Source organism: Heloderma suspectum, chromosome 4 (genome assembly GCF_057233095.1).
Source record: "Heloderma suspectum isolate Gila_16-S chromosome 4, 16-S_ref, whole genome shotgun sequence".
Taxonomy (NCBI): Eukaryota; Metazoa; Chordata; class Lepidosauria; order Squamata; family Helodermatidae; genus Heloderma; species Heloderma suspectum.
In genome coordinates this window covers 264,861,540-264,882,709 of record NC_139461.1, presented here as the reverse complement: position 1 = coordinate 264,882,709, position 21,170 = coordinate 264,861,540, and the positions used below count along the sequence as shown (strand labels likewise).

The following is a 21,170-nucleotide window of genomic DNA, read 5'->3' as shown; positions in this document are numbered from 1 at the left end:
TGACCTGATTCACTGGTAAGAGCAATGGTGGGTTAATTAACCCATGAATTGCCAAGATCTAGCAGGACAAAGCAACCTGCCTCAGGCATGTTTGTCACTTCTGCTTTCAATTAACAATGTACAGTTGACCTGTCTGTAGGTTTTAGTGTGACATCCGAATCCAGACACCCCAGGTCGTTTAGGGTTTTAACAACCCAGAGTTAACCCCAAAACAAATCATTGATTAACTCTGGGTTGTTTAACCCCTAAATAACCCAGAGTGCCCAGGTTTGGACTTTACAGTAACAACTTATAAACAGGGTGATCGTAGGTTGTTAATAGAAAGTGGAAGCAATAAGCAAGCCGGAGGCAGCGCACTCACTCACTCCCACTAGATTTCAGCAATTCGCAGGTTAATTAACCAGCAATTGCCGTAACTTGTAAACCAGATAAATAAGAGCAGCTAGAAGCAGAAGAAATGAAAACCACTCATTTAAAATCACTGGTGAACCAGAAGCCTTTAATCTTACACCTACAAGGCACAAGCCTATCTGGGGGGCGGGGTGGGGGAGTGTTCCATAAATGGGGCACTGCCACTGAAGTGGGGCACTACCTCTCTCCAGCCACCTCCAGCCTAACCTCTGATGGTGGGAGTGCCCCTAGGGAGGCCTTCAAAGACTGGGCTGCTTTGTATGGGATGATGATGTCCTTCGGGCATTAGGTCCATACAGAGTTGCTTAGGCCCTGTGGGTGGCAATAATAGTGGCTGAAGCAGTAGCAGCAACTGTGAGTATGACTTACACTACAGGATTTCATTTGCTTTCAATGCCAACTTTTCACCTGGCAACAACAGCAACTTCTGGGGTTTTGTATCTCCCTGCCCCAGTTCTGCTGCAGGGACAATCAGAACACATATAACTCCAGGTTTTGTGGAGCCACAGAGTTGCAAGGGGCCAGAAGACTAGCAGGCCCAATCACCAACTTTCTATAGATCAATCTATGCAACCCAAACCACAGTCAGCCACAAGAAAAGAGTAGGTGCACTGCAGAAAGGTGCTTACGGAGCAAATATCTCCAGATGACTCACACAAGCAAACCCAGCTTCAAGAGAAGGCAGAAAACAACAATGAGAATCCAAATGCCAAAGTCCCTACCATCTCATCTGGAGAAAAATTCCTACTCAACTCCAAATATAGTAATTACTTAGGCCCTGAGTATGAGTTGACCCAAAGGAAATATAACTGGATACATCTCCAGACAATCCAACAGCCTTTCCCCTGTTTTGACAATTCTGAGTATGAAGAAGAAGTCTAAGTGGAGCAAATGATGTGCGGAGTGGGGGGGGGGAAGCCCACCAGCCCCCACAAGCCACAAATGAGAAGGAAGAAAGAGGTATCTTCTTAGGTTTATCCAACCCTGAACTGAACTTCTGAAGTTCAGTCTGTTCCCATGAGTCTGTTGGCTATCTCCTGCTCAAATCTCCATGCTGCTTCCGCCAGCAGTCTCCCAGGCTGCAGGGCCTCTGTCCAGCCCTGTCTCTGGTCTAATGACTTCCCACCTTCCCCATCCATTCCCGACTCACGTACATATTTCATTCTGAGTTGAATGCACGGCCATCCTGAAACAACTTTCTCTGGGCCTTGCTGTATGGTCAACATCCCTGTGCAGACAGGTTCACCCTCAGAGGGCCAGCATGAGTCATCCGGAGCCTACACAAAAAAGTTGGGTCTGCAATTACAGATCGATCTGCTTCCAGCTGGGCTGATGCCATTGATGGCGCAACCGCTGCTGGTCGTTCAGAGCAATTATGCCCAGCGATGAACCAGGGAATCATCTGTGTGAGGACCTGCAGATTACACATGCTTGAGAGAGGAATGCAGCTTCCTTCACCCTTAGAAGGATGCAGAAAAATGAGATTCACAGCACCATTGCACAGCAAAACGTAGGGGGATGGCTATTTCCAATCTAAAGCTTTCCACGACACTGCTACTGCAGGGCTCACTCAAAATGTGTGCTGGAAACTTTGCACTGAAAGAGACTCAGGTGCCCTTTAAACATCACAGTGTGGAGGCATCTTTCCATGGGTTCATTCCATAGCACTCATGTAACATGTAAAGGCCCACAAATTTGGGGGTAGGGCCAAATACATGGATTTTTCTCCATCATTCTGGCACCTTGGCAGAAAGGAGGGTACCATGTATCAGCCATGTCAGCATGGTTGCATCATTGAGACACAGCTCCCAATTTCATGGGATCCTACAAATGGAAAAGCAACTCTCACGTAGTAGGACAACGTCTTGGTACCACTCTTGTCAATCCCAGATACCCAAATTGAACTACTCCCATTGTTCTGTGCTGTTTTGTACCACTGAATGCCACTATCCCAGAATGGTCTGTCCCCAGCATTCTGTGCATCTGCATAACTACTGTCTTACTGGGCTGTGCATCTTCCTGGGTAGCACAGTGATGATGGTGTGGACTCCATGTTCCCAGACCAGCCCCCAGAATTCCTCCAGGGCCAGCTTGTCAGGTCCTTCAATAGCTATATAGTCCTTGGCTGAGTTGCAGCCCTGCCAAAAATAGAAGAGAAAAAAGAGAGCCTCATCATTTAGCAGGTAGCCATGAAGACGAAAAGGTCCAGCAGATTAAGAGGAGGGGTGGCAGTGGCAGGAGATAAGCCAGGTCTAAGCTTTGGTGTGCTGCTAGTAAAATGCACCTTAGTTAAAAGAGTAAGTTGCAGATTACAGTATCTGTCCTTTTCTCCCCTGCAGAGCTAATGGTAACTGGGGACAGGGTACCAGGAGCTGATGGCACTAGAACCAGAAACTCATGGCTCTGGCACAGATGGCCCTATGATTAGGCCACAGCCTGACCTACCATTAGGCAGAGTGAGGCAGTCACCTCAAATGGTGGATGCTGGGTGGTACCAAGTGGCAACAAGGTGTTGGAGAACAGAGCTGTAACTGTCACACAGCCTGCCCTGGGCCCCCTTAGCTAGCCTGCTGCTCTCAGGTGTGGTGGAGGATGCTGTCTCATCACCAGTATTGAGGTAAGACTGAACTGCCAGCCCTGTTGGGTTTTGTAAATGGAAAGGGATAGGGGCACCATCTTGTTCCTTGCCTCAGGCAGCAAAATATCTGCAGCTGGCCCTGGATTAGACAAGTGAAGTGGCTGCCTCAGGCAGCAGATGCTGTGGGGTCGGAAGCAGTGCTGAGGTGCTCAAGGGCAGAGCTAGTTATGCCTGTTCAAGGGGGAGGAGGCAATTTACAACAGGGAAAGGTTAAAGACCCTTTCCCTGAGCACCACCTTCCTGGTCTTCAAAGGAGTCTGATGGGGCTGCTAATTAGTAAAACCCAAACATCAGGCTTGGTCCTTAGGCAACTTGTCCTAAGTATGCTTTAGAGCATGGTAGATTCAACAACATGACTGAAAGCTCACAGGATGAAATGAAAGCCTGTGTGTTCTTTATTTCAAGTATGCATCTACACTAGACAGCTTAGTGTTAATAACCAAGGAACTTTACAGCCCAAAAAATACCTTAATAGGTATGATCCCAGGCCAATGATCCCCAAGCTTGCCACTACAGAGATTCAATAACAAGATGCTTTGTTTAAAATGTACCTATCTTAAATGTCTATCTTACCCCTGATTTGGAAGTCAACCATTTGTCCTCTTGCATTGTGTTGTCTCCCACATTCACCACTGGCAGCTTAGTTCCCACAACACAGCAACTACTTTCTCCCATTGTTACTGTTTAATGCTTATTGATAACCAGTAGCACGCTGGGTGCTCCTTTGTCTTGGATGTTGTTCTACCAATGGAACCCAAAACAGCATGCCATGGTGGCAACAATGGTCCCCTGCTGGTGCTGCAACTCACCACTTACTGAATAGTTTTTGTATTTGTGCATTTGGTTTTAATTCCCCTTGAATGATATTGCTTTTGCACGTGTATATTTTCTGCTCAGCTCTCCAGGTTATCCAGATAATGTTGATTTCTAATTATGCCCTCAAAAATATTTTTTTTGTGTGTCAATTTGCAAATTTGAGTACTATATTTTCCACACCCTTACCCATATTCTTAATAAAAATATTGAGCTGGGGGCTCCAAAACAGACTCCTGCAGAACCCATTTGTGACAGCAATTAAGTTATGCTTGGTTAGTGTGCTATTACACAATTTAAGAATTAATATATAAAAGTTTTATTTTAACATGTGCTTTCTACATCGATGTGAGAGCCAACCGAAGGAAAATACACATTTGACACGAGCAATTGCTCCCTTGCATAGGGATGCAGCAAGCTAAGCAATAAGGACATCTGGAGGTAATAACAGAAGACCAGAAAAAGTGTGAACATAATTCATGGTGGACTCACAGGGACGAACCAGACATGTGCGAGGTCTGAGAAGGGATCTCGATCCAGTGGCGAGAACTTCACTTTAGAGCGATCATCTGCAAAACGGTATGAAGGGGAAGATGGGATGACACAGTGCACCAGATTCAGATTGAGCCCAATGCAAAAGGATTTCACAGCTACCGTCCCACAGCATGTATCTCAACCTGGTCAGTTCAAAACTGCTCCATTACTACCATTCTTGCTATGGACCCATCAGTTATGGTGAGTAAGCTGTTCCCATTAAGGCTTGTACCACCTTTCTGCCTTTGTAACTTCCCACTACCCCATGCACGCCTCTCTCCTTAAGATGCCTTGATTGGGGCATGTGAGGGTGTGTTCTAATCAATTATCCATCCCTAGAGGAATGGCTTTAGAAGGAAAGCAGCAGCAGCAACGGGGGGCGAACCATCTGCTTGTGGGTTCCTGGTCGACAGCTGGTTGGCCACTGTGTGAGCAGAATGCTGGAGTAGATGGACCTTTGCTCTGATCCGGCATGGCTCTTCTCATGTTCTTAAAGGAGCAATGGAAAGTCCAAATCAAGGAAGGAGGCCTGGTTACCCATCCACTCAGCAATCTTGCTCCCCAAGTATTCTTTGTGCAAACAGACCCACAGCCATGGGTCATACTACGGTCAGGCAGTAGCATGGTACTAAAAACATCTAGTAAGCTATTCGTAAAATGAGGCTTTGTGTCAGAATAGTGGTTAAGGGAAATTCACAGTAAGCCAGGACATTTTTGCTCCAAATCAAGAGTTCACGGGGTAGTCTTTGGCAAGGCATTATCTTGGCCTCAGCTCTTCCACCTCCCTTATATTAATACCAGCCTACATGTTTAAGGATAATTGAGAAGTGGGTGGTGCATGTTGAGAATTATATAAATATAAGGTTGTGTTTACATCTCTCAGACAGCAGTAGTTGACTCCTGGAAGGCCAAAATAGTGGGGTATAAATTACTCCTGTTCACTTCAGTGTGTCTACCTATCTAACAGGATGAGAAGCTTTACCACTGGAGTAAATTACTGCTGTTTGAGAGAGTAGGTGCAAATGCATCTGATGGTGATTTACTCCAGCAATAAAGTGGTTAACTTATATACTGTCTTCTCTGCCAACTCCAGGTGTAGTTGCACTTGCATTCTCAAACAGTGGTCATTTGCTCCAGCAGCAACTTCAGAAGTAAAGTATTTTGCTTTGGCAGGTAAAAATACACCACAGTTAACAGGAATACTTTACTCCCCACTGTGTTGGCATTGTGGGCAATACAGAAAGTGAATTATTGCTGTTTGAAAGGGAAAGTGCAAACACACCTTAAGTTTACTCCCTACTGTGTTGACAGTGCAGAGAGCGCAGAAGTGAAGTATGTCATTGCTGGAATAAACTATTGCAGTTTGAGAGCATATGTTATTCTGGCAGTAAACTGGAATAAACAAACCATAAGTATCAGTGAGGGATAACATGGCAAGAAACATAACAAGAAAAGCAGATGTCCCCCAACACCACTTTCTGAAATGGACCTCCTAGGAAGGACTGGAGCCATCATAAAATGATGCCTCTAAGACCCATCCTTGCCAGGCAATGATCCAGTTGTGCAGGACTATCAGGTCACCAAGACCTCTTTTCCCCAATTATACTTCCAAGACAGGTGGTACAGCCCCCACACTTGTGGCTTAGTTTCCCCTCATGCACAACAAACCCGCATCACTCACAAGGAATCTTGCTGGAGTCCAGATTGATCTGTTGGTTGCCAGAATGTGGTACAGCTGAACTGACTTCCTCTTTTGCAACCTCCAGGAGCATCTGCTGGAGAAAAGCAGAGTAGGAAACGAAAAGAGGGGGACTGGCGAATGGACAGGTTCTGGGTCAGAGACACAATTTTCACCAAGGATGGGCATGGCAAGATCCTGGAGAGGGGATGGGAGTGTCAACCCAGGTGCTTCAACAATTGATAGAGCCACTAATGCAGAACCAGTCCTGTTCCAAAACTCAGTCAGCTGTCTTTATCTTTTCTCCCACCTTGATTTTTTTTTAACTGAAAGCAGCCTCTGAGGCTCTGAGTTTCAAGAGGAGGTGCAGTGGGGAGAGAGCAGGGGCTACTTAACCTTGCACTTCAGTCATTTTTCCACTTTGGGAAAAGGATATGGGTATCTCTACTAAAACTTGTAGCTTTGGAGGCCGAGCTGGCCCAAGACATTTTGCTGCCTGAGGTGAAGAATAAATTACACCCCTCCAGTTCACACACACAAGTAATGCAAACAACGGGGAAAAATATGTTGGCCCCATAAAAAAATGTATTGGTTTTATTTAATTACTTTAAATGAAATGTACCTTTATTTTGTACAAAAATTTGTATTGGTCTATGATCATAATAAACCATTCATTCACATACACAAGTCAACCAGAGTGATGGTTGAATCTTACTTCAACAGTGGTGGTGGGACAGCATCCCCCACCACACCTGAGGACAGCAAGGTAGCTTAGGGAGTGCAGGGCAGGCGGTTCAGCACTCACAGCTCTGTCCTCTGAAGGCCTCACTGTGGCCCCTGTGGCATCTGCTGCCTGAGGGAGTCACTTCACTCTGCCCAATAGGTGGGCCGGTCCTGCTGGGAGGTTGCTTTCACTTGAAAAAGAAAAGAAAATGGAGAAAAGATACACGCAGCTGTGTGGAATATGCAGTTTGGCCCTGCAATCCTACAATTATCTAGCAATGGGGTTGCTTTCTCTTATCCTGGCACTTCTAGAGATCTGTAGTTAAGAGCAGGGGAGAGGGGGGACTAGGTGGCAAGAACAGGGAGAGAATGGGTGGGAGGAAACACTATTGTCTTTTATCACTATTGATAAGGAAACACCATTGTCTTTTTCTCTTAACAGTATTGATAAGGAAACTCTATTGTATTTTTCTCTTTTTTCTTTTATCCTGGCACTTCTAAATATCTGTAGTTAAGAGCAGGGGAGAGGGGGTTCTAGGTGGCAAGAACAGGGAGAGAATGGCTGGGAGGAAACCCTATTGTCTTTTTCTCGCTTCAGCTAGAGACTTAAGGTACGTTTCCAGGGTAAGAGTTGACAACCTTACCTGGCAAGGTTCATATCTCCCCATAATGGCAACAGAGCTGGGAGGGATCCTCTCATATATATCTAAGGTACCCCCCCAACCTGGTGTCCTCCAGATGTTATGGATTACAGCTTCCATTATCCTGACCATTGGCCATGTTGGCTGGGGCTGATGGGAGCTGGAGTCCCAAATATCTGGAGGACACCAGGTTGGGGGAGGCTGGTCTAAGGCGATGCAGGGTCATTGCTTGGCTTCTCATCACTTGGTGACACGCAGTTGAGCACGCAGGCTGCTTCCCTTGAAAGCCCTGCCTGCCAGGAGCTGCCTCCCCATGGAATTTGACCTGTGATGTCCACGCAATGCCGCACTCCTCAAGGGGTGAAGACACACAGGTCAACCAGCCCTAAGAAATGAGTAGGAACAGTCTAGGGGCCAGATCTCCAGCACGCACCCTTCTTGCTGTGCTGTAGCCTGGGGGGCTGCCAGGCTGCAGCAATAGGGAGCAGCTAAGGACATGGAGGGGGATCCCCTGCTTGGTGACGAGACTCTTTGCCCTCGGCAGCTTGTGTGCACGGGTGTCCTCAACGGTGCGTCTTGAAGGGGAGTCGCCAGGGGCGAGAAGCATCTGTGCATATGTGAGTCCAAGTCCTGCTTGAGCCTGAACTGCCCTCCATAATGAGCATCATGCAGCTCGGAGGGGGGCCAGCCTCCGCCCCAATTTCTCTGGTCACCCCCCTGGCATATGGGTTGGGGAGAGAGCCTCCTTAAACCTAGCACACACACCCCACACACCCTATGGCCAGCTCTTACCTCGTACTCTCTCAGGAAGCCTGCATTAGCCTTGGAACAGTTCTTTGCATGGTGCTGAACAAAACTCTTGAGAGGGATGGGGTGGGAGCTTAAGAAAACACAATACACCAGTTTAAATCATTTGGCTTGCCCGTGAAACCCATCTAACGCCAGCCAATAGATTTGCACAGGAACAGCAGCAGCCACACCGAAGGCTAAGCCTGGCTGGTTACAGGCACAGCTGCATTGGCAAGGAGAACATGGATCTAGGCAGCAGCCATCAAGGAGCTGGGCAGATGGCCCACAAACACAGCAGGTAAAGAGAACAAGGAGACTACATTCCCAAGGGACCTTCTGCAACTCCTACTGAAGAAAGAGCCACTGTTGTTCTTCAGGGCAGGGCAAACCCATTTGCAATGAGGATGGTGTGCTGGTTGCTAGTCCCTGAGAGCCTTTCCTGGGGATGAATTGAAAAAACACCAAGACTGCTTTTTCTTACTATTATACTTGTTCTAGCCCTGATCCTTTACCAGTGCCGTGATGGTCTACGCACACATAACGGATGGAGAGGAAAGGGTAGCCTTATCGCAGGGAGGGAAATAACCTTGTTGCAAGTAGCCTTGTTGCAGGGAGAATAGCTAAGAGAGGCCTACAAAGGCTTATTTAATGTGGAAAGGGAAACTAGGTAGAAACTTACAGCTCCACCCCAGACAGCCCCATGAGTGGGTCTTCCGAAATCTTCTCTAGGATGCAGCTGTGCAGGAAAATATACTGTCCCTGGAAGAGAAGAGCACACCATTGATCTACATAGAGATCCGACAGCAATGCCCCTTGAAGTAGAAAGGCTACAGCATCTGATTATGATGTACAATTGGGCGCTTCTGGCCTCTATTCCAGAGTAGGCACTGACTCGCTGTGCCATTTGAGTAAGTCCTTGCTCTATGCCCTCCCATGACAAGACTAACTAAATCAACCCAGGCTTGTGGCTGGACACATTCAAAGGCATGACTGTGTATGTAGCTCCCTGAGCAAGCACAACGATTCCAGGCGAAAGAGGCCAGTTGTCAGGTGCAATCCCTTAGCCCTGCCCTAATGCTTAGAAATGCAAGCTGAGATTCCTTGAGCTTTCTGCATCCCCCCAACAGCCTCTATATAAGAGCAGGAAGAGGCTGCCTCCAAGCTGGTTGATAGCTTATGCCTGGAACTCCTTAGCTGTGCCTCATTATATGCTTATACTTCTGAAGCTGCCTGTTTTATTCATTTGCTTCTCCTTTTTTCCTTTGTCCCCTTTTGTTAGCCACCTTTCTTTAGCCATTTATCTGGCTAGTCTGATCTGTCTGCCTGCTTCCTACCTGTCTGCCTGCACTGGGTTTCCCTAATTTTGCCTACATTTTCCTCCTAAATATGGTAATCCAGTTATGACACCAATGTCTGGGGGAGACTGAACAAACTGGTAGCTTTAGCAGGCGAAATACACTTAACAATGTTCCTGGAACAGCAAAGCTTTCAGTGGTTCAAAATATATCAAGCTCCCATCAGTCCCAGCCAGCATGACCAAAGGTGAGGGATGATGGGAGTTGCAGACTAACAACATCTGGAGGGCCACAAGTTCCCCATCCCTGGTTTATACCACTTCAGACTGCAGATGGAGGACCTCATGCTTGAATGTCTCTCATGTAAAAAGCCGTGTCTCCATATAGGAAAAATAGTGTGTCGGGGAGAAGGTTATGTTACAACCTTTCGGTTAGACATGCTATTTTTTTATGTGTGGGATTTTTTTAACATTGAGAGAGGTTCAAATATGAGCTCTGACACCTGCAGTTAGAAATAGTATAGTCCTAGGAAGACTCGCCACCTGATTTCTCTGCATGAGTAGAACAACACATCACAGACTGACTTAGGCAAAAACACTGCTCCTGTAGGTGGCTTACTCACATAAGTAATGTAATGTGGGATCAGCAAACTCGCATGAGATTCCTTCCTTCCATGAACTGAAACATCTATTTTATCCAGTTCACAGAGAAAAGAACACATAAAAAAGAGCATGCAATCTTGGGTGAGTTCATGGCTCCTATGTTACACTGCTCATGCAAGTTGGCAATTTGGGGGGTGGGAATTCAAGAGCTGTACAAGCTCTTAGCCTAAGGCTAGCTGGCTGTAGCCTCTGTGCTCCTCTTCCAAGCATCCCACGCAGCAGCCCTGGGCCATCTCATTCGCTCACTAGTTCAGTTTCCTCTCTCTCTCTCTCCATCCTTCTCCAACTCCTCCTTATTTTCCAGCACCCTCCTCCTTATATCCTGGAGTCATTGACCTGGTTCACACATAACGAGAAGCCACTGTGAGTGAATTTTCCTGTGGGGCTTCTCAGCACGGCAGCCATTTTGAATATTCGTGTCATCGTGAGAGCACCATAACTTGTTGTTATGTGCAAACCTGGCAAGGACGGGTTGTTGGGGTGGTTGAAAAGCCACCCAGAACCCATAGGCTGTTTTAGGGCTGTGGGTGACTTGTTAACCACCCCAACAACTCACTCCCACCGAGTCTGCACATAATGACAAGCTACGCCCCCCTCCCCCCTGCCACTGTGGCTCGAATATTCAAAATGGCAGCTGCCACAACAAAAAGCCCCTCAGGGAAAGTCACCCATGGTGGCTTCTCATTACATGCGAACCAGGCCATTGTCTTCACCTCTGTGCCCTATCCTTTTTGGGGGCTACCTATCTTATCTTAGGAACCCCTCAGGTCCCTCACTGCTGAGGCCTCCAGTTCCTGTTATTCATGGTGAAGTTGTTGCCCCTGCGGCTTCCGACCTCTTATCCAACCTTCCCTGTCAGTGGCCACAAATACTCAAAGGAAAGGATATAAGGTTATCTTATATCCTTAAAAAGATTAAACAATGACAGGGCAGGGAGAGCTCCCAGTTTTCTCACCAGAGTCTCAATCATCTGGTGGCGGTTCATCCGCAAACTGTAAATGGTATTGAATACGTCCACCACCTTCTCATGCTTCAGCTGCTGCAGGAGCCAATCGAGGGCAATGAAGGTGCCTGAGCGGCCCACACCTGCGCTGCAATGACAGTGAAACCAGGGATTTTCACAGGCTGCTCCCAGCTCAAGTCTGACGGCTTCATTCCTTCTCATTCTGCCCCTCCCCCAACCCAGTAGTAATTCCACCCTTGGTCAACCCAACAAACAAGAAATTTGGACAAGGGGAGGCTCCCTTTCCTGCAGAAGATGAGAAAGGGCCAACATGGTTCCTGTGGCTCAGGCCTTCTTGTCACCAGAGCAACCAAAGTTAGGAACCTTCACCCAAAGCCTACCATCTCCAGATCCTTCATCTATCACAGATTTCATATTATGGTGAAGGTGGCCTGAGCACAATGGATACTTTAAATGCTTAAATTCAACTCCATACCAATATGTAATGGCTAAGATAACATGAAGAACACTTATACATGAGAGCTTCTTTCATTTCCACATGAAAGCTTTAGCATGAAACAAAAAGCTCAAACTGATTCAAACTTAACTCAGGAATATATCTTAATATTCCATTTGCTTTTTTATAAAAAAAAAAAAACCCCATAAACTTATGAGAGAGGTACACTTATAAGGAAAATGTGGAAGACCAAATATTTGCAAGATAGCCTATTATGCAGATTGGTGCAGGAATCTTACAAGATGCAAAGCCTCCTGGGGCAAATATCTGTCACATCCTGCACCTTTAATAGTTGTGTAGAAGAAGAAATTTCAGGAGGTGTAATTTGCTGAAATCCTGTCTTGTATACAACTATTAAAAGTGTGGGAGCCCTGTCCTCTATTGAATCCTGTTCTCCATGTGCCCCATGTTCTGAGTTTAGGTGGGTGGCAATGGGGAAAAGGGCCTTTTCAGTGGTGGCACCCTGAGTGCAAAATGCTCTCCTTAGCAAGGCTTGTCTGGTGCCAAATTCTTTATCATTCTGGTGCCAGGTGAAGACATTCTTATTTATGCAGCAACCTGTCGTTTTATATATGGATATAGCCCAGCCTAACCCAGCTGATCTTCTCATGAATACAAGATTTTCCCTGTTAAGTGCTAATGAAGTGTTTAGGAAAAATATATTGTACAGCCCTCCTAGGACTATGCCATTTAAACATGCAGGTGTGGATTGCTTATTTGAAAGCTTCCTACGGTCAAAACTCCCTGCCTGTGGAGCATGACAGAGAAAAAGCAAGGTTAGAATTCCGAGGAAATCGCTTTTCACACACAAAGAGGTTTGATGTGGGAAAGTAGTCAAAGCTGTCATCACTTACCTGCATTTTCAAGTTGTGTTGTTCCAGGAAGACCATACCACATGTATTTTCTGAATGTCTGAATTGGCTCTTAGCTGACCACAACAAGGTAACTGTTTTACCAGTTCAGTGAATTTATGTCAGTGCTTTTGTGGTCCCTTGTTGCTTTCACAGATTTTGGTAGAGAGAAGTCAATTGTCTCCATCTTACCTGCAGTGTACCAGTGTAGGCCCAGGTTCGTTTGCACTCTGTATATGTGCTCGCATCAGCTCTATGAAGGCAATCATGGAGGCTGTAGACTCAGGAACACCATGATTAGACCATGCTGTGTAGTGTAGGTGGATCACTCTCCGTTCCATATTTAGCCCTTCCTGTGATAGGACAGGGCCATATTAGGTCATATATCAGAGACTGGTTTGGGCTAACAAAGGTGGGAACTGATTGATTGAATCAAAGGATTTTGGGATTCCAAATATCACACTGACAAGGTCATAATCTTGACATTGCAGAAGACACAGCACCTGCCATGGAACTAGGTGAGATGTGCTTCTGCAGATTTCAGGTACTGCAACCAAGAGGGCTGGCGCAGGAGCAGCTCCTTTAGCCAGGAACCAGTTCCTGGATCCAGCTGATCATTAGAACCCTGGAACAGCACAGCTCTGTAGTTTGCATCATATTTGCAGTTTTGATTAGGCAAGATTCCTGGGAGCTATGATGGAGGCACTTGTACTTGCTGATCTTCCAACTTACATGATAGAGCTTGAATTCCCGTGTGGTCCACTCATCTGCAAAATTCTGAGCAAGCAAGTGGATGCTGATCTGCCCAGAAGAGACAGGAGAGATGTCTGAGGGCCAGTAGCATTCACACAGTACCTAGGAGGAGAGGCAAATTGCAATGAACCTTTTCAAAGGAAGTGGGAAAGTGAGACAGAGAGGGTCCCAAACAGGTGCCAGTACAAAAGGGATGGGGATTTGCGTGTGTCCAAACTAGCATACATCTGTTGATATTACTTCGTATTTTGTTTCCTTATTCATTGTCCCTGGCTGTCCATGTGCAACATGCTTTGTGCATTCTAACACACTGTATAGCAGGGACAGGCAGACTTCAGACTTAGAGGATGTACTTTCTTTTTTACTAGACAGGGGCCCTTCTCTTGGTCCCGCTGCCATCCAGTGGGGATGTGAGAAAAGGCCTTCTTGGTGGCCGCTCCCAGGCTTTGGAATGCCTTGCCAAGAGAGGCGAGATTGGCCCTCTCGCCGTTATCTATATGCCAGGAGGCAAAGGCCATTAGTTCAGGCAGGCCCTTGGCTTATAAGCTGGTCTGTTGCTAAAGAGGGTTTAATTGGTTGGGTGCTATCTGTTTCTTTCATTGTTGTGTTTTTAATTGTGTTTTTATGTTGTTGTTGTTGTTGTTATTATTCATATTTCTATACCGCCCCATAGCTGAAGCTCTCTGGGCGGTTACAGAATTTAAAACATTAAAATACAATAGAAAGTTTAAAAGCCACTTACATGAAAGCACATAGATAATATACACAAACAGCATATAACTAAAAACAACTTCGAACTGTCAGTTATAACTAAAGACACATCCAGGACCAATTAAAACATATTACCCACCCCAGGTCAATATGGAGCATCTTATATAAGAATATGTTAGTGTAACACTTATTACCAGAGATCTACCAGACCAATTTTGCTAAAAAAAAATTTAACTGAAGCTTGAGCAGTGTAGATGTACAGAACATTTTGAAACTTCAAAACAGTCCAGAGCTTGAGCTTTAATAGCAAAAAGTATGTTTATTTGCTCTTCGGCAAAAGTCTCCATTTGCTCTACAGTTCAGTGCTGATTTATTTGTTCCACGCCAAAAAAGCACCTGTTTTAATTAAGATTTTGTTTTTAACTTGTTTTTCATTACTGTTAGCCACCTTGAGAGCCATTTTTGGTGGAAAGGCAGGATATAAATTGAATAAATAAATGAATAAAAATAGAACCCCAAGGTCTACCAACCAGAAACAGATGCAAAATGGTGACTCAGGGCTTGGGGGCGGGAGGCAAGGCCAGTTACCTACTGCACTCCATGAGCCATACACGGTGATTAACCTACATATACAAGTTCAGATCTACATCTGAGTCAGCTCTAAATCTCAACCTGTTAAGACGTTAATCATTTCATTATTACTTTTCTCTAATAGTTGGAGCAAAACTGTTTCACTGTCTTCAGGGGATGGCTGGCTGGGTCCAGGAGGTTGTAAATTCCTCCTTGAGAGAGGGAGTGGTGCCGACCACTTTAAAAGAAGTGGTAATCAGACCACTCCTGATAAAGCCTAACCTGGACCCGGAGAATGTTAACAATTACAGGCTATTGGCCAACATCCCCTTCCTGGGAAAGGTGCTTGAGCGGGTGGTTGCGGGACAGCTCCAGGCACTCTTGAATGAAATGGATTAACTAGATCCGTTTTAATTGGGCTTCAGGCCTGCTTTTGAAACAGAAACTGCCTTGGTTGCCCTGTGGGATGACCTCTGCCAGGTGAGGGACAGGGGGAGCACGACCCTGTTGATTCTCCTGGACCTCTCAGCGGCTTTCGATACCATTGACCATGGTATCCTTTTTGGATAGGTTGTCTGGGTTGGGGGTTGGAGGCACTGCACTGCAGTGGTTCTGCTCCTACTTGGATGGCCGATTCCTGAAGGTGGGGCTGGGGAATTATTGCTCTGTGCCTTGGCAGCTATGCCATGGGGTTCCACAGGGCTCTATTTTATCCTCCATGCTGTTTAACATCTACATGAAACCGCTGGGGGAGGTTATCTGGAGGTGTGGACTGAGGTGCCATCAATATGCAGATGACACCCAGCTCTACCTCTCTTTCTCATCAAACCCAGCTGAGGCAGTGGCTGTTCTGAATCAGTGCCTGGGCACAGTAATGGACTGGATGAGGGCTAATAAACTGAAACTCAATCCAGACAAGACGGAGGTACTGTTAGTGGGTGGTTCATCTGCCAGGCTAGGTGATATTCAACCTGTTCTGGAGGGGGTTGCACTCCCCCTAAAGGATCACGTTCGTAGTTCGGAGGTGCTCTTGGATCCAGAACTGTCACTTGAGGCACAGGTGAACTCAGTGGCACGGAGCACTTTTTATCAGCTTAGGCTGGTATACCAACTACGCCCTTATCTGGACAGAGATAGCCTTGCTACAGTTATCCATGCTCTGATAACTTCTCGTCTGGATTACTGCAATGCGTTATACGTGGGGCTGCCTTTGAAAACGGTCCAGAAACTTCAGCTGGTCCAAAATAGGGCAGCAACATTGTTAACAGGGACTGGCCAATGAGCTCATATTACACCAGTACTTTTCCAGCCGCGCTGGCTGCCAGTCCATTTCCGGGCCCAATTCAAAGTGCTGGTATTAACATTCAAAGCCCTTAACGGCTTGGGGCCAGGTTATCTGAAGTATCGCCTCCTCCCATATGTGTCTGTCTGGACCTTAAGATCATCCTAGTGGCCCTCCTCTGTGAGCCCCTGCCAAAGGAAGTGAGGCAGGTGGCTACTAGGAGGAGGGCTTTTTCTGCTGTGGCACCCCGGCTGAGGAATGAGCTCCCTTGTGAGGTTCGCCTGGCACCTACACTGTATTCTTTCCAGCACCAGGTGAAGACCTTTTTATTTTCCCAGGCATTTTAGCATTTTAACTTTCTAGACTTTTAGCTTTGCTGATTTAAATCTATAAATCCCTGCATTGCTGCTAGGTTTTATTCTGGTTGTATTGTTATACTGTGGTTTTAATGTTTTATATATTTTATATTGTTTTATTGTGTGCTCTTTGGTTTTAATTTTTGTGAACCGCCCAGAGAGCTTTGGCTATTGGGCAGTATAAAAATGAAATAAATAAAATAAAAATAAATAATAGGTTCCTACCTTAGTACCACATTTTCAACATACTGGGCAATGATCATCAGTAAGTCATATTGTGGGGGCTATAAGGGGTAATATACCACAGTCATTGGGCTTTTCTACATGAGGCTGGTAATCCGCTACATCTACTTTAAGTTTCGTTGCAGAATTATGTTCCGAGCATTACATGAGGAGCATTTCCTTTCCTGCTTTCCCACTAAATAACCTCTAGGTGGCACTGTGGTACAGCAGAATAGTGCAAATACACGAGAGGAAATCACAGTTTCTTTTGCCAATCGGAATACCCCATTTTCCCTTCTCTACTAAAACTCTCTGAAAGTGCTGTTTACAAACAGAAGTGAAACTGGAGAGTCACAACTTCGTCTAAAGAACATGTAAACAACCATCACTAGGGAATGATGAGCGCATAACAAATGCCTCGTGTAGAAAAGCTAATTAACTTAGTACAACTTCCCCTTAAGTTTCCCCTTATGAAAGTATTGCTATATCCTGTATTTCCATTTGTCAATAGAAATTGGCTCTTCTAATTCTTGAGCCGTTTTAATCATATAGCCTTTAATTTGTTTTCTTAATATTCATAATTTAACAAGGATTTATACATTGTTGATTTTTTTAATCACCAACCACATCTTTTGAAAAAATAAATAATTCATTCAGGCAGTTGGAAATGTTGGGCTCTTAGCTTACAAAAGTAAAATTTCAATTGTTCTCATATACTTCCTCCACTAGGGTGGGATGGGGAACAGCTGTGGGGAGGGGAGTTTGAGTTGAAAAATGGCTGGCAGGAAAGGGTGAAGCAGTTCCTGCTAGGGATGGATGGGCACCCCCTCGGATTCTGCATATTGTGGACTAAGATGGATGCCCGCTGTGGAAAAATCCATCTCTGTGTAAACTGCTGGGAATTCTGCGGAATCCTAAGTGTCAGCTGATGTTAGACCTTGGCACTGTGGTTGAATATGAGGTCATGATAACTCACTTCAACTAGTAAAAGCCTAACGGGCACCACAATAGGTTCACAGCAAAAGTAGAATCATAAACCTTGTTGCAACGTTTGAAAAATGTGCATATGCACTGATGTGTCTTATGTCAAACTGACCTGTAAAAAAACCTACAGAAAAGCGAGGTTCTAGTTACACTCCCTGCTAGATATGCCTTGCATAGGTTCATGCAACTGAGGAAACTGACATGAAAAATGGGGGAGAAATCTGCTCCAGTCTCTGATGAATATAAAAAGTTGTTCTGGACATATACAATGAATGCCTTGTTCTTCTGCTACTACTTCTCTCTTCTTCTATGGGATACTTTTGGATAGTTTCCATTTCCTCTCCCCCTGGTATGGCTTGACTGGAAACAATTGGAACCTTTGCTTCATTGCACTGATTAGCTCAGATTGAGATGGAAGGATCTGTGACCCACTGTACTGGATCGGTAGTTATGAATTTTGCCTATCATAGTAGAATAGTCTATTAGTAATCAACTTATGGGCTGGAGGGAGAAGTGGGCCTAGGATTACCATTCAAATTGCTTTGATTGCTTTGTTAATTACATTTCAATACCATTCTTATGCCATACTTAAGCCATTTGTGTTGGTTTGTTAATTGCTTTCTTATGACCGTTTCTAACCATTTATAATATCTTCTAAATACTAATGTTACTATGTTGGTCTTCAGGTTAATAATATTTTATATATGAAGAGAATATCATTTTTAGGCATTGTGTACCAATAAACTAATTGCTTTGTTTCAATTAAAATCTTGAGTCTGTGGTCCTTTACATTGGTCATGCTTTACCCTCTGACCCACTGGGCTGCAAACATGCAAATTCAAACTCAGATAAGCCCACCGAAGTAACACTTTACATTTAGATAAAGAAGCCAGGGGCATGTTACATACATCTGCATATCATGTTTAGTTTGGCCCTCAGGATTCTGTTTAGCCAGATCCATAGCAACAGGCCTCAGAGAAAACTGATGGAAAGAATCTCACATGTCCATCCAGGACCTTTCACTGCCTGTGCCCCAGGAAGAACTGATGGCGCTAGGCTGAGAAAATGCAACCTTTCTTCCCCTAGACCAAACACAAAAAGGGATGTCCATAAGACTTACTCGTCCATTCTCCATACCCACAGTCAGCATCACAATGGTGCAGATGTGCTGCTCCCATACCAGCCGCCAAAAATCATCCAGGGTTTTTTTCAAGGGCCCCTGCGTGGCGACAAACTCCTGTGGGGAACTATAACCCTGCAATAATGGAGAGGTGGAGTTAGTCATTTCTTGGATACATATAGCCAAGAAAAGCATAAAATATTGATTATGTATTTATGGATTGTATTTTTTAAAAATATAGTATAGCTTAGTTTACAACCCTGAAGGAAATTTGGGCACAGTCCAGAAAAGGTCAATGCTGACCAAGTCCTATTGAAAGCAATAGAAAGGGTCTTCGTCATAACTAATTTTTGTTGGGTTATGCTTATGGTCTTCTGCCGCAGAATGTAGATGTAAGCAGCCAATCCCTCAGCCTTTAAAGCCTGTTTAGTTGAGATGTTCCTATATTTCTTGTATGCTACATAGTATGTATGTATGTATGTATGTAGCCCCCTCCCCGCCGCTCTGCAAAGCCTCATGTAACCAGTCAACAGATGCAAATATTTTAATTGGTCTCTGATTACCTATATCAGGAGTGCGCAACTTGTGGCCAACCAAATGTTTTGGTCTACAGCTCCCATCAGTCCTAGCTAGCATAGCCAATGGTGAGGGATGATGAAACATGTGGAGGACCATAAGTTGCCCACTCCAGATGTATATAGACTCCAGTTTATCACATTCCAAGTCTTCCCTCTGTTGGAACATAGTTTTAGACAATTAACTCTCCATCCCCTAAGAGTATATTCTTCTGCATATTACATATTCTTTACCACACCCTTTAAAATATATTTTTAAGCAGTTAATTTTAAGCCCTTCCAATTGTCAAGGAGAAATACAGCTAAAAGGCTCAAAATCCATAATTCTTCCACATCCCATACACTATACACAACATTCCCGAAAAGGGCACAGTGAGCAACTGCTAGGGAAATACCAAAGAGAGAGGGAAGACTGTCCTTTCCAAAAATTCTTGGTAAGTTCTGATTAGTGCACAATGTGGGTTCCTCCAGAGTGGAGATGAGGCCTGCTGGCTTCCCTAGATGAGCTCACATTCCCCAAACATCCAAATGCAGTAGCAATGCACAATGTTATATGTTCAAGGTATGTGAGGATGCTCCCCGTACCAATTCCTGGAATCGCAGTGTCACTGAGCAGGAAGAAACCTGAAGATCAGATGCCCAACCTGCTTCTCTATGATAGGCCCCTCCATGCATCAAACCCATGTCCATGCTATTAGGGTAGAGAGAGATTGACCTACATCATGCATGCTACAGTGTGCCACAGAGTGCAGAAGTGAAGGAGATATTCCTCAGCAGAAGTCCCTGCACCATTCAGGCGCAAACAAGGGAACCAAATCTCAACTTACAGGGTAAGGCAACCTCCCTCTCCCTTCATCCCTGCCCGGAGACTTGCTGACCTGGTTTGGATGTCACAACAATCTTGGGTTGTTGTGAACAAGCGAGTGAGCATGTTGGTTCCTGCTGCCCAATTGCTCCCACTGCAAGTGGGAGGAGCAAAACAACCGTGGGAGGCCCCACACCAGGGTTGTTAGGTATGACATGCAAATTTCTAGGTTGTTGGGGAAGAGACAACCCAGAGTTGTAACCCATGATGAAATGAAAAGATTACTGCAAGTGTCGTGTTTAGCATCATAATGAGTTTGTCCCTTAGCCTTCCACTCTTCCCCGTTTAGCCTCTCATCTCCAGATGCAATGAGTAATAATTTGGCCTTGCCTGCTACTGCCTTAAAAGGCCTACACATAATAATGTAAGAATTGCTTCGCTAGATGAGAAAAAGGTTCATCTAGTCCAGTATTTTGTTTTCGACAGTGGTCAGCCAGCCACACACTTTGAGCAACACAGCCCGTAAGAGAGACACATCTGGACCTGTGATATTTCCAGTATTAAATGTTAACGTGCAAATTAAGCACAGTGTTCTTACATAGGCAAGCAAACATGACTTCTGTGCAGAGGACACACATGTACCATGTACACATAGACAGGCTTGTGCATGCAAACATGAGTGTCGCATGCATACACATAAACACATGTTTTTTAGCCGTTACCTGGATAGATCACCAGAAAGACATGAGGGTTACATCCAAGCTCTTTAACATGCAGCTGTAAATAGCAGGAGAGAAAGGAAAGAGAAGTAACATTTTTAGAGCAATAGGGCTGCTCAGGGAGCACCCTGGCTGCATTAAATCCAAACATACCTATTCCTCTCCAGGATTAAGTTCTTTAAAGTAACAGTTCTGCATGTTTGAAGCAGAAGCTGACTGTGCATGGTGTTGATTGGCTGGCCACTGTGATGTCACCATGAAAATCTATTATTTATTTATTAGAACATTTTAAAACATCTTCGTCCTTGCAGATGCCAGGACAGTGTACATATATAATGAAAATAGTACCTAAAGCAATATAAACACCAAAAACACGCAAAATAGCCCAACCCCATCACTAGAGCAATTTTGCACTTCTAATGTTTTCTTTTTTAAAAAAAAGGAGATAAATTAGCAGATAAATGTACAAATGTTAATTTGGTGCTTTTAAAAATAAAGAAGGCGTTCTGTCTGCCTGAAGCTGGTGGGGGAGGGTCAAGATGGATGGTTGAAGCAGCATTTGATTTACTGTTATGTAC

At 45.0% G+C, this 21,170-nt stretch overlaps 1 protein-coding gene across 6 annotated transcripts in view; it reads right to left on the bottom strand.

The window, feature by feature from the left end:
* The window catches only part of LOC146348629 (receptor-type tyrosine-protein phosphatase V-like), a 76,151-nt gene that overhangs the window by 12,067 nt on the left and 42,914 nt on the right, over positions 1-21,170 (bottom strand). For 3 of the 6 annotated variants that reach the window (XM_084853639.1, XM_084853642.1, XM_084853641.1), the window contains 10 exons: positions 18,494-18,628; positions 13,228-13,350; positions 12,688-12,848; positions 11,140-11,275; positions 8,907-8,986; positions 8,231-8,318; positions 6,078-6,171; positions 4,355-4,431; positions 2,415-2,549; positions 1,566-1,688 (listed from right to left, as the gene is read on the bottom strand). In XM_084853639.1, the coding sequence (XP_084709765.1) occupies positions 1,566-1,688; positions 2,415-2,549; positions 4,355-4,431; positions 6,078-6,171; positions 8,231-8,318; positions 8,907-8,986; positions 11,140-11,275; positions 12,688-12,848; positions 13,228-13,350; positions 18,494-18,628 (1,152 nt within the window). Of the gene's footprint in view, positions 1-1,565; positions 1,689-2,414; positions 2,550-4,354; positions 4,432-6,077; positions 6,172-6,957; positions 6,989-8,230; positions 8,319-8,906; positions 8,987-11,139; positions 11,276-12,687; positions 12,849-13,227; positions 13,351-18,493; positions 18,629-21,170 lie in introns of those variants that run through there. The other 3 variants (XM_084853640.1, XR_014790682.1, XM_084853643.1) reach the window with 3 other exon arrangements.